Source organism: Pongo pygmaeus, chromosome 2, assembly GCF_028885625.2.
Source record: "Pongo pygmaeus isolate AG05252 chromosome 2, NHGRI_mPonPyg2-v2.0_pri, whole genome shotgun sequence".
NCBI lineage: Eukaryota > Metazoa > Chordata > Mammalia > Primates > Hominidae > Pongo > Pongo pygmaeus.
Window position 1 is genome coordinate 138,852,184 of NC_085930.1, and position 13,155 is coordinate 138,865,338.

The 13,155-nt window shown below is 37.0% G+C and overlaps 1 protein-coding gene across 2 annotated transcripts in view; it reads left to right on the forward strand.

Moving 5' to 3' along the window:
• LOC129033974 (collagen alpha-4(VI) chain-like) overlaps nt 1-13,155 on the forward strand; it is a 105,574-nt gene that overhangs the window by 34,050 nt on the left and 58,369 nt on the right. For both annotated transcript variants that reach the window (XM_054483242.2, XM_054483241.2), the window contains exons 9-13: nt 3,325-3,659; nt 4,897-4,975; nt 6,942-7,087; nt 7,239-7,331; nt 8,911-8,964. In XM_054483242.2, the coding sequence (XP_054339217.1) occupies nt 3,325-3,659; nt 4,897-4,975; nt 6,942-7,087; nt 7,239-7,331; nt 8,911-8,964 (707 nt within the window). The remainder of the gene's footprint in view (nt 1-3,324; nt 3,660-4,896; nt 4,976-6,941; nt 7,088-7,238; nt 7,332-8,910; nt 8,965-13,155) is intronic.

The window sequence follows — 13,155 nt, forward strand, 5'->3', positions numbered from 1 at the left end:
GTATAGTGTAGTGTAGTATAGTATAGTATAGTATAGTGTAGTATAGTATAGTATAGTATAGTATAGTACAGTACAATGAAGCACAATAAAGCATAGTATAGTGAAATACAATATGTATGGTATGGTATAGTACAGGATAGCACAGAATGTGATAGAATGGTATAACTTTGTATAACATAGCATAGTATGGAATTATGTCAAAGGATACATAATGGAACCCATAAAACTCAAAATTCCTTCAAGTGATCATGTGTATACAGGAAATCATTTTGTTATCATGTCCCTAAATAGATGTGCATTTAATTGGATCTAGAAGGTTTTTTAAATTTTTTTGTAGTTTTAGGCTGAAAAGAAGATGCTACTCACCTCTATGTTCTTACTTAAATGTGTGCCTCTTGATGAGGTCCTGCCACCTTCAGCCTTCTGCTGGGAGGCAGAATATGGGCTCTTGACATTTATAGAGCACTTTCTCATCCTTTATTTTACTTGATTCCTCACAACAAGTCTGAGATAACAAGCAGTATTTTAAGAAAAATCCTCTTATCAGGTAGGATGTTTTTGCATACAAGTAATAGAAAACTCAAGTAAGAAGGACACATTTTATTCCATCTAACTGGCATTCCAAAGGCAGGGCAGGCTCCAGGTGTGGCACAATCAGGATTCTTACTTGTTTTTTTCCATTATGTATGTAGCACTATTTTTTCCCTTTTTTTTTAAACTCAAGGTTGAATGCAAAGCACTATTTCTAATGTGTTAGATGGTATACATTCATCTAACATTCACATCAAACCCATGTGAAGCAGGCGCTATCATTATGATACTCAATTTCCAGATTTAAAAAAAAAACAAGAAGGGAGAGGTTAAGAAACATAGACAGGAAGTAATAGAGGCTGGGTTTGAATTCTCCAGCAGTTTGGTGTCAAAAGTCCAACCACTAAGCATTATGTATGCCTATGAAGCCTCTCTATGAGAAACTAGGGCCATACTTGGGCCAAGATTTTTGTTTGTTTTGTTTTGTTTTGTTTTTAAATTTTTAGACAGGATTTCACTCTGTCACCCAGGCTGGAGTGCAGTGGTATGATCACAGCTCACTGCAGCCTCAACCTCCCAGGCTCAAGCGATCCTTTCACCTCTAGCTGGGACCACAGGCGAGTGGACATCGGCTGGTTTTTTTTTTTTTTTTAATTTTATGTAGACACAGAGTCTCCCAGTGTTATCCAGGCTGGTCTTGAACTCCTAGACTCAAACAATCCTTCCTCTTTGTCCTCCCAAAGTGTTGGGATAACAGGTTTGAGCCACTGTGACTGGCCTGGACTAGGTCTTATTTTGGAAACAGAGAATTAATTTTGGAGGGTTAGGATGAGAACCCTACATTCCACCAAAATTTTGAAGTCCAATTTTCTAGGACATTAAATTAATATCTTTGCTTATATTGACAAAAAATATAACTACTTTGCAGTAGTCTAGCCAAATTTGAAAATCATTGGAAAAGAATGCACATGTACAATTATTTTTAAAAGAAGCATGAATTATGGCACGTCCTACATTAAGTAGTTCAGAGTTTTTTAGTCACCAAAGTCCTATTTTTTGTTTATATGCAGGTAGGTATTACACTGGGGAGAAGAGGAGATATAGGATTCAGCTTATTTTTTCAGTTTATTTTGCCCCTTATAGTAAGTTAGGATTTATGTTTGTCTTCAACTTTGTCTTTAAATTTTTTTGATGAAATTAGCTATACACTTTAATAAGGGCTAGACTCTAATTAATTATAGGATTCTAGAATCATAAACCTGAAAAAGACCTTAGAGATCACCTGGAAAGATTTAATCCTCTCCATTAAAAGGGAAAGAAATTGCTTCTTCCATTTGCCAATTATAGAACAGAGCCAGCTGGAAATGTTCCTGGTGAAAATGTGAATTAGAAATGTTGGAATAATATGCCATACTACAAAAAGGAAATTCCTTTTTTTTCTGAAATCAGGTCCAATATAGAAATGGGATTTACATCTGTGAATGCTCATTTTTATAAATTTGAATTACATGTTTAAAAAACCAAACCAAAGCAAGATATTTTATGTGAAAGGAGGAGAGGAAGGCATTTTCTGTCTTGGCAATTCCAGAAATATATCTTAAGAGCTAGCATGGAGTATGATACTTAGGGGATTGAATGCTCATGGCTCAGCTCTGATCTCAGGTTTTTGGGAAACTTTAAGCTACTGTCCATGGTGAATGGTCTACTATGTACTTATTTTCCCTCAAATTGTTCCTCCCCATCTGCAATGCTGTTCTTGCAGATTCTGATACAGGTATACAGATTCGGTTATAGACACAGATCCTTACATCATCATATACTCTAGTGTGTGATGATCTAAGGAGAAAATGTTTGCATGTGCTGGATTGCCTTGGACAGTCCTAAGTTATGCTTGTTGTGCAGAAGTAATTAATAGGTGCCCTTTTAAGGTTGTTACATTTTAACTCATCCAACCAGATACTACCTCAGATGTGTCTCTGACCATCAACTTTTGATCCTTAGTGGAATTTTGTGCATAATTTTATTATATACTGGTAAGTGTATAGGTATAGCCTGAAATATTAATAGGCCTTCAAATTCCAGAGAAAACCTTCCCAAGAGGGCTTAAATATTTTTAGACATAAGAAACAGAAAATTGGGAGTGATTTTTTTCCTGACATTTTCTAATATGCTCCCATGCTGCTGAAACAAGGTATAGGCATGGGTGGTGAATGAGGAAAAACACTTTCAGGGAAGAAGGAAATAATTCCAGTTATTGTTGAAAGAGACTCAAGGTTCATTTATATCCTTTTCTTCATTGATTTGTCAAACATTTAATGAACATCTGTATTAGGCAATTGGAAAATTAGATGGCATAGTCTTTACTATCAAGGAATCCTTATTTAGTAGGGAAGAAGGTCAAATAAAGTAACACTGAACATGCACAGGCATTTAATAACTTAACATGAGGAGGTGAGGACAAGAACCAGAGAGTGCCTGGGGAGTGGGGTGGGGCGGGGCGGGGCGGGCACTTGAACTACTACTTGAAGGACCAGACTGGGGTGGGAAGATGGGAAAAGACACTTTGGGCAAAGGGAGTAGGATCTGCAGAGGCATAAAGCTATGAAACAGTATGTATTGTATCAATTAGCTTTTGCTGTGTAACAAACAATCCCAAAACTTAAACTACCATGATTTAGCTTATAATTCTGTGGGTTGGCTGGGGGTTTGTCTTTTAGGGCTGGATTGGCTGATATCTTCTGGGCTCAGTTATGCACCTGCAGATGACTAATTTTATTTTCTTCACCTTCAAAGGATGCAACCTGGATTTGTCTGTAGGAATTGATATCTCAACTCCTTCAAAAAAAGTTCAGCAGAAGCTTCAAAGGTTACTGCCAGAGCTGATGAAACAGTTGGCTTTACTTTCTAACATCAGCTGTGGCATTTCTGATCACATCAACCCAAGATTCCGCTACTTGGTTCCTGGCTCAAATGGCCAGCTTATCTTTGACTCAGGCTTTGAAAAATACAGTGATGAGATCATCCAGAAGTTCTTGGTTCATCAGGCTGCCAGGAATAACAATATGGATGTGAACTTTTTGCAGTCCTTGGGAGATAATGCTATTCATCTCTCTTCTGCTAAAGTAAAGGTAATAAATGCTGAGAACTCTTGCTATGGAGCCAGCGGGTAGGGTAGAATGGATAAGGCTTTGCGACTGAGGCCAACTAAATTGTTCTTAATTGTTGATCTTACACAGAGGAAAACCATACTGTTACCCAATAAGAACCAACAAGAGATGCGTTTTCGTTCAACAACAAATAGATGTCCTATGCTCAATAATGCTAGTAGGAATATAAGAATAAAGTACCTGCTCTCAAATTGCCCACAGTTTAGTGATTCATATTCTTCCATAACATAAATTCATTTCCAAGACGACTTGGAAGGTGTTTTAAGACTCCTTAGCTTTTTATGGTCACTCATTACTATTTAGAGTAGGCTTGCTATTTTTCCAGTCAGCATCTTGAACTGTCTTTAGTGAGAGCTATTTAGTACAGCTCACCCTTCAAGCCTCTCCCTCCCTTCTGCTGTCTCTGAACCATATACTCACAAAAGCCCACAGAGATGGAAAGCTTTTATGTGATGTTTATCACATCACATAATAGGAAATGACATCCCAAAACTTCATAACTTACATTTACATTGTTATGCATCCAATGGATGTATTTTTTGACTAATATCATCCATGTTTTATTTTTTATTCCTGTTTTAAATTAAAAATTTCTTATGAGCAAATAAACACATCTCAATTGTAGAAAATACATTACAAAATATAACAGAAATTAGCCATAACCACTCCCCACATCTCCTCCCCTCCATCCCCGCCCATACTGCATACACCACACAGGCACACACACCTCTCTGTTAATATTTTGGTATTTTTTGTTGATAAGGATAAATATTGTAAGCATTTTTGGAAGGTATTTTTAAATAAGTTCAGCCAATTCAAATCCTGTTTTTTTTTTTTTCCAGGGGATGGGGAAGTTGAAATAAAGGTGAATGTGTAATAAAAGAATAAGTAAAAAGGAACAGAGTGAAAGGCTAGGCATAACCAGAAAAACTCACTCTTGCATTTTAAAGAAATGTACAATTTATAAGATCCATTTTATGCATTCCTTCTCCCCTTCCCTCTGTTCCCTCCCTTCCTCCTCCCTCCTTCCCTTTCTTCCTTCTCTTCTCTCCTCTTCCCTCCTTTCCCTTTTCCTCCCCGCTCTCACTGTCTTATTATCTTCCTTTTCTCTTCCTTCCCCACCCTCCCTCCTTTCTACTTCTCTTTTCTCCCTCCCTCCCTGTCTGGCTCTGCCAACCCCCTTTCTCATAAACAACAGGTCCTTTTAGTGTTTACAGATGGACTGGATGATGATTTAAAGAGACTGAAAAAAACATCGGAGTTTCTCCACAGCAGAGGTAAGTGCATAGGGTTGCCCAGTGTGGGCCTCCCTCCTCCCACTGGAACTGAGGGACTCAGCTCTCCAGATGGCACTGGACTTTATGAAGCTTCCTCTGTGTTCACCCAGTGCATGGGGCTCAGTGCTCATAAGGCTGATGCCCAGTCTCATTCTTTGTATGAGCCAGAGGATGTTTTGGGGCTGAAACTCCCTGCCTTCTTCAGCAATGTCCTTGACACTGACTGGGGTCTTCTGACTCAGACAGGACTAGCTTTTGAGGGTGGGAGGTTGAAGGTACACCTCATACTTAAATGGTGAGAGGGGCTGTTTTTTCTTTTAGGCCAATCTGGGGTCCATATGTCGTTTTCTCCTAAACTCTGGAGTCAGTCTAAAGCTGGGCCCTGCTCTTTGCATTGTAATTCTCCCCTCTTTGCTCTTAATTCTTCCTCCTTCTCCATCTTCAAGAGCTCCTGCTGCTAGTCTATATGGCATCTTTGTGCAATTAGAGAAAGACATCCAATACACTGCATGGATGCAAGTGTATTGGGCTCCTGGGTGGTGAGGGGTATGCTGGCTGGATTTGGCCATGCATTAGCTCTCTCAGATGGGTATTCTTGTGCAGCACAACTTGTTCAACTGTACACTATGACTCTCACCATTCCCTCTTTGTGCCATGAAAAGGCTCAAAAGCAACCTGAGGATGGACAACCAGCAACTTGACTTGCTCAAGTTCCTTTCACCTCTTTTCCTCTTCAGTCGAGTATATTCAACATATTTTGCTGGGGATGATGTTTTCCATTGGTTAATCATGTGCTAGAATATTTTTTTATGACACCTTACTCCCATCTTAATTCACTACATAGATTGCCACTGGAAGTTTAAATTGTTGCTTGTTTTCTGGAGGGGATTTGGGAGTATGTAACAAGAGACTATGCTTACATGCTATGCTGGATCAGAAATTCCATTCAAAGAATTTAGTTTTAAGGAATAATTAAGAATATGCACACAACTTTTAACCACACAATTGTCAAGCAGCTTGTTTACCATAGCAAAAAGCTGATTTGTATGTATGTGCCAAGAATTTACTGTTCAAACTATTAACAGTAATATTTGTTTTTAAATTCGACAAACAAGGTGATTTCTAGTTGACTTACCAAAATACCCTTGTTCATTTGTGTTTTTGTTCTGTGGACAAATCCAGATGATCTCTTAATGCCTGCATTGGTAGGATAGGCTAGATTATGCAGCAATAACAACCTCCAAACCTCAGTGACTTAAAATAGCAAGAAGTGATTCATCTTTGCCTCCTGCTCACCATTCAAGAACCCAGGCTGAAGGAAGGTCTATCCCAACAGCTGTTTTTGTAATTGCTGTGGCAAGGGAAAGGAAATGGTGCAAATTGTGTACTATTCTTAAAATTTCTCCTGGGGATTAACACATGTCACTTCTGCTCACATTTAATTAGCTAGAGCGAGCCGTGTGGTCACTTCTAACTTTCATGAGATAGATAATATTTTACAGGTAAGGAATTGAGGCTCAATGAGTGTTTATAACCTGACTAAAGACATGCAATCCTATCATGTGCCCTTAAGAAGGGGAGCCAGAACGTTTGTGAACAGCCACAGTGACTGCCACAATTCCTAAGTGTAACCGAAAGTCAACTTCAGGGATAGGCTTAGAAGGATCTAACTTAATACAACGAGGCTGAAAATCATCTGTGAAATGACAAAATGGGGGCTATAAGAGAGCTATGAGAGTCCTTTGTGGTTCTGCTTAACTTTCAGCTGGTGGGATTGAAAGGTATCAGACCAATTCTTCAAGAAGGCATGCCACAAACTAGTTTTAATTGTAACAAAATGCAGTTTGAGACAAGACAAGTGAAGGCTGTGGGAATGGTGGAATGATGGATGAATATGTGGGGCTGAGACAAAGATAGACCATTCAAAAGACATGAAAGTAATCTCCCGTCTGTTGAAATTGTGAAGGATTCTCTGGACTCCTAATCATTGGCCTGGAAGGTGTCCATAAATTAGAAGAGCTCCAGGAGCTGGAATTTGGCAGAGGGTTTGCATATAAGCAACCTCTGAGCATCACACTGCGATCCCTCCCAAGCGTCTTGCTGAAGCAACTTGTAAGTACTTTTTAAAAACGCCATCCTTTGCTGAGTTCTATTAATTATAATAATTTTAAAAACATTGACAGAATTTTGTCTTCTTAGTGTGTAATGTGATATAGACTAACACAGATGAGAAAATCGTATGTGATATGAATCTGTTTTTCAGGATACAATTGTGGAAAGAACATGCTGCAATATATATGCAAAGTGTTTTAGAGAAGATGGGTACAGAGGTGATTATGGGAGTTCTGGGAGGAAGGTAAGAATTTGTCAGATGTGAATAGGGGGAAGGAGAGAGACGATATTTCAGTACCCGCTACATACCAGACTGTGTTATGTATTTAACAGCATTTTCTAATTTTACCCCCCTAACAAACACTTTCAGGTAGATGTCATTTTACATGTGTGAAATTGAGGCTCAGAAAGGTGACATCACTTTCCCAAAATTGCATCATTATGAAGATGCATTTGGGAGTTAAGCCCCTATGTCTGCCTGACTCTAAGTCCCACATGATTTCCACCATATTATGCTACCTTCTTATGCTCATTTGACAAATAATGTCACAAATTCTGCCACTGCACAGTTTTCACTTATCTACCATATTTTCACTTGTCCAACATCTGCTTTCTTTATAGTAGTAAATGCCTCTTTCCCATCTAACATTCTTTTCTACAGCATCAAACTCTGAGAAAAGAGTTGCATCTCTGTCAATTCTAGGTTAATCAATAGGAAAATTACTCCTTAACACTTCTAAGGGAGAGTATCTCATTAGAAATGGTCCTCAGATATTCAGGGCTGGCAAGGTTCCATTATCACAGGGATTGAAGCTTTATAATGAGGGTATAATCACAAACACACAGGTAAGGTTAAGTTACACCTGCTGGCTTTGTGTCATCTTTTTACACGTTCTCTTTGGAAGATTTTCCATGAGATTGTTGGAATGAGCTCTTCAGGGCTTTGCAGATCAATCTTTTAAATTTAGAATAGTATAAAGTTTATAATTACTGTTTGAAAAATAAATTGTAATCATGCCTTAGCATTAGATTTTTCCCTGTCATGTTGTTATTCATTAACAGTTTGGAGAATCAGAAAATCAGGTTTAGGGAGCTTCTTGGTATGTTTCTTTGCAGCTTGTGCCTGTGCCTCTAAGGCCAAAGATGGGAGTATTTTAAATTTTTGACTTCTCTGCTGTTTCTGTTTGCAAGAATTAAGTAGATGGTCATAATGACTTTTATATCTTTGTTGCTCACAAATAAAATATGCCTTCCAGGTCTTATTGACCAGCTTTTAGACTAAATAAACACATCTGACTATAACATGGCAAGCCAAACTTCTTTGAGAGGAAATGGTTTGTGTGTTTCGGTGTGTAAGAAGAAGTAAAAAAACAAAACAAAACTGGACAGTTGAGTCATACAGAAATAAACAACCATTTCTCATGAATAAGATAGGCAGGAAGACCTTTGCTTACGGATGTTTTGTAAAACAAGGTTGAAACCTTCTTTAAGAGTAACAGTTTTCCTTGCGCTTTTAACTAGAAACAAGTCTTGATTTGGATTTTTGCAATAGAATGACTGAAGAAGGTATTTTGGAAAATAAGAATAGTTTGATATACTGACTATTGAGATAAACAGGTATGCATGTTTTCACTGTAACACTGGACACGAGTATTTGTTTCTGTATATCTCTGTACATTGTGCCTGATATTTAGTAGATTCTCCATAAAATGACAACTCCGTGAGACAAGGGTATCTATTGGTAACAATTCTTATTTCACATAGATTTGAGAAATAAATAATTTAGAGGCAAAGTTATTTATTTTGACTTCTTGTCTTCTCAGGGAGAGAAGGGTTTTGATGGGTTACCCGGTCATCCTGGTGAGGAAGGCAGATATGTAAGTACCGAATGTTATTTCTTTACTTTGAAAGAACATGGCAAAATGGATCAAATATTAGCAATATTTAATTGCACCTAAGTCATGAAAGTTTTTCTCATCTATGCCATTTAAAGTGGGTCTAATATATATATAAAATAGACATTTATTATAATAAATGCCAGGCAGATCTGCTTTTTAAATATATAGTTTCTGGAATGCATTAATGATTCAGTATGGCTGTTTTATTTTTTAATCAGTGAATTTGAACTAACTGAAAATGTGGTCTGTGTCTAGTGTGCATGGATGTCAAAGTAGTTGTTAATCATAAGCTAAATTGCAGATAATTTGTTACTATTACTAAGCTATCTATGTTTGTAAATGGTTAACAAAATAATTGAAGAGAATCTAAGACCATTCTTACTACAGGTCATTCAGATGCTTCCCTATGTGGCTGAGAAGATGGTGGAGTTATAGTTAGCCACCGATGGATTGCACGTAACTCTGAACACACCCCTGGGGATATGCTGGGCAAAGAGAAGTTATCTATTAGTCATGTGATTGTCTGTGGAGGAAATGTATATTATAGAGAGAATTGTGAGCTAGGGGACTGGGATGTGATAGGGACCATTTTTATTACATAATATAAATGCCAGAAGGATTTTTAAATCCCATGGTTTTCGGTTAATTTTGAATTATGGAAAACCACTTTGCCACTGGTGCCTATTTTAAGGTTGATTCATGTATATACCACTGGTTCTCAAATATTTTGGCCTGAGGATAACATTATATTCTTCCCCCCACCCCAACTTTATTGGGGTATAATTGACAAATAGAATTGTATAATTTGAGATGCACAATATAATGAGTTGATATATATGTATACATTGTGAAATGATACTAGAATCAAGTCAGTTAACATGTCCATCACCTCGTATAGTTACCATTTTTTTTGTGTGTGGCAAGAACATTTAGCATCTACTCTTTTAGCAAATTTCCAGTATATTATATAGTGTTATTAACTATAATTACCATCTTGTACATTAGAACCCCTGAACTTACTCACTTATAACTGAAAGATTGTACCTTTTAACCAAAATCTCTCAATTTCCTGCACCTCTCAACCTTTACACTCTTAAAGATTATTGGGAACCTTGAAGAGCTTTTGTTTATGTGGTTTCCATGTATTATTATTTACCATATTAGAAATTAGAACTAAGAATATTAAAAATTGTTTATCTTATTTCGAAATAACAACAATAAACTCACTAAAGTTAACATTCATGACATATTTCTTTATGAAAAATAACTGTATTTTCCCAAACAAAAAATATTAGTGAGAAAGAGGCATTGTTTAGCATATTTAGCTTACTAGAAGGCAGCTGGATTTCCAATCTGTCTCTGTATTCAGTCTGTGGTGTTGTCACTTGCCATGTGGCTTCTTGATAACTTTACCACAACTTGGGAGAGAAGAATGAAAAAAAAAAAAAGACATTTTGGTGTAATTGGAAAAATAACTTTAACTTTGTGACCTTCCCAAAAGGATCTTGGAAACACGAGGGGCCCTTTGACCACGCTTTCTGAACCACTGGTATCTATGTTGTCGTTGCTCCACTTAGAGTGGCACATTGTTTTATTATTCTAAACATTCAGGGTGTTGGAAAATAAGCAGAAATCAGGGGAAAATGTAGCTGCTGAGACCCATGTAAGCTCATCCGTTTCTTGTTTTTTTTTTTTTTGTTTTTTGTTTTGAGACGGAGTCGCATTTCTTCATGTTTACAAGATAATTGCTCAACTTTTCTATTTATTTTTCCTCAGTAAGCACAGTCTTAGGTGTTAGAAATACATTCAGGAACGTGATTGATGGATTTTTGCTATTTTATTTAGAAATGATGAAAATATTCCTTCCCATTTTTATTATGTTTTAAAATGTCCTTTAAGTGTTATTTTATTTTTTCTGCCTGGTCTGTGGTTCAATGAGCCCAGTCAATGTTAGGAGAATGACGTAAGGTCCATCCCACCCATTAGGACAATTGGCTCCAATTTCAGACAAACAGGATAAACCAAATTCTTGTCTGTCTAGAGTGAAAGATGGTTTTGTCCCCCTTCTTTACTGTGCCAACATTATAAAACCAAGATATTTTGTAAAGACCCTTTAGTACAGGGCTAGAAATATAATGCAAGTGACATTTATAATTTTAAATTTTATAGCAGCTATCTTAAAGAAAGTAAAAAGAAACAGGTGAAGTTAATTTTAATAATATATTTTATTTATCTCAATATATCTCAAATATTATCATTTCATTAGTAATTAATATACAAATTAATGAGACATCTTACTTTTTCTATACACTATCTTCTAAATGTTACTTTACACTGAAGGCACATCTCAGTTTGGACCAGACACATTTCAAGTGCTCAATAGCCCCTGTATTTGAAGAACAACTCTAGTAGGTCTTAGTTTCTTTTCAATACATTTATCACAAGAGAAGGCGACTTCACAATGTGTTGTCCTCTGAATGGCTTTTAATGTTGTTGGCTTGAAAAGCTGGTCAGATTGGTCTACTCAACAGCAGAGACATCTCTGTGCAGATGTAGACCAGCTTCAGAATGGGGCCCATAAATTTGTAAGTTCAAGTTGAAAGTGTACAAGGACAAATAACTAAATCATTGTTCCAGTTACCCATGACTTACAGTCCCACTGCCCCCTACAACCCTCACAACTTAGTTGTGTAAAATAATCATTTTATTATGTTCACAGATTCTGTGGGTGGGGACCCTGAAAAAGAAGCAAAAGAGGGGCCTCTTTCTTCCACGCCTGGGGTCTCAGCTGGGTTGACTAGTCTCAGACTAGACCGTCTGGGCTCTAGAAGCAGGAGTTGGAGGACCCACTGCCCCTTCTCACATGTCTGCTGCTCTGGCGTCTTAGCTGGAACTGCACAAGGACAGGTAGAGCTGGAACTGACAGGAAGCATTCCAGCAGGGAGGGTCTGTCCTGAGAGGGAGTGCTCCAAGAGACCAAGGCTGAAGCTGCAAGGCCTATGACCCAGCCTCAGAAGTCAGGCTGTAACATGGCTTTCTCATGCTGTTGGTTGCAAGCCAGTCACTAAGTCCAGACCAGATTCAAGAGGGGGGGACTTAGACTCCTCCCCAGCATGGAGGAGGGGCATGGTCACAGAGCGTGTGGAATGGGAGATATTGTTTTCTGGCTTTGGAAAATGCAATCTGTCAGACTCCCAAATTCTGTATATTTTAAAAGAAATATGTTATGAATGGGTGGTTAAATAATAACTTATGCATTGGTTACACAGCAAAACCTTACTTATAGAACAAAGTCAGATTTTCTAAGGTCACAAAAAATATTTATGTAACTTTGTAGTAACAAAAACATCTAACATTTGTTGACAGTTTTATATATGCCAGACACAGGGCTAAACCTTCTTAGTTTCCTCTCTCTCTCTCTCTATATATATATGTAATAACATATATAAATATAATGATAACATATATACATATTATTATTATGTGTATATATGTATATATGTTATTATTATTATTCCCATTTGTTATAAAATAGCCAAACATTTGAAAACCTTTTAGTGGTGTTAGTCTTTCCATTAAATCATAGATATTATTTATAGCTTTAAGCAAATACTGTGAGTAGATGAGAGACCAATTTTTAAACATTATAGAGCTTAATATTTGAATTAGAAATACTGTTTTCCACAGCAGCTACACCGTTTTACATTCCCACCAACAGTGGACAAAGGTTCCAATTTTTCCACATCCTTGCCAACACTTGTTATTTTCCTTTTTTTTTTTAAATAGTAGTCATGCTGAGTGGGTTTATTTTTAGTTTTGTTAAAAAATAAATTTTTCCTTGATGTCTCTGCTTTTATCAAGAGCATTTGTTTTGTATATATCAACTATTTTCTAATAAACACAACAACCAATTATTCACACTGATAGCACTATACATTGCAATATAGTACAGTAGATATTTTAGGATTGCATTTTCCAGATGAAGCTTAAACACCACACATTGAAGCTAAAAATACAAATAGACTAGGAAGAATGGAGGAAAACAGACATTTATTTAGCATCTACTGTGTGTGAAGCCCTGCATTAGGCATTTTGTATGTATTATCACATTTAATCCTTATCACAACCCTGCTAGTATGTGTTAATACTTTCGTTCTATAGATGCGAAAG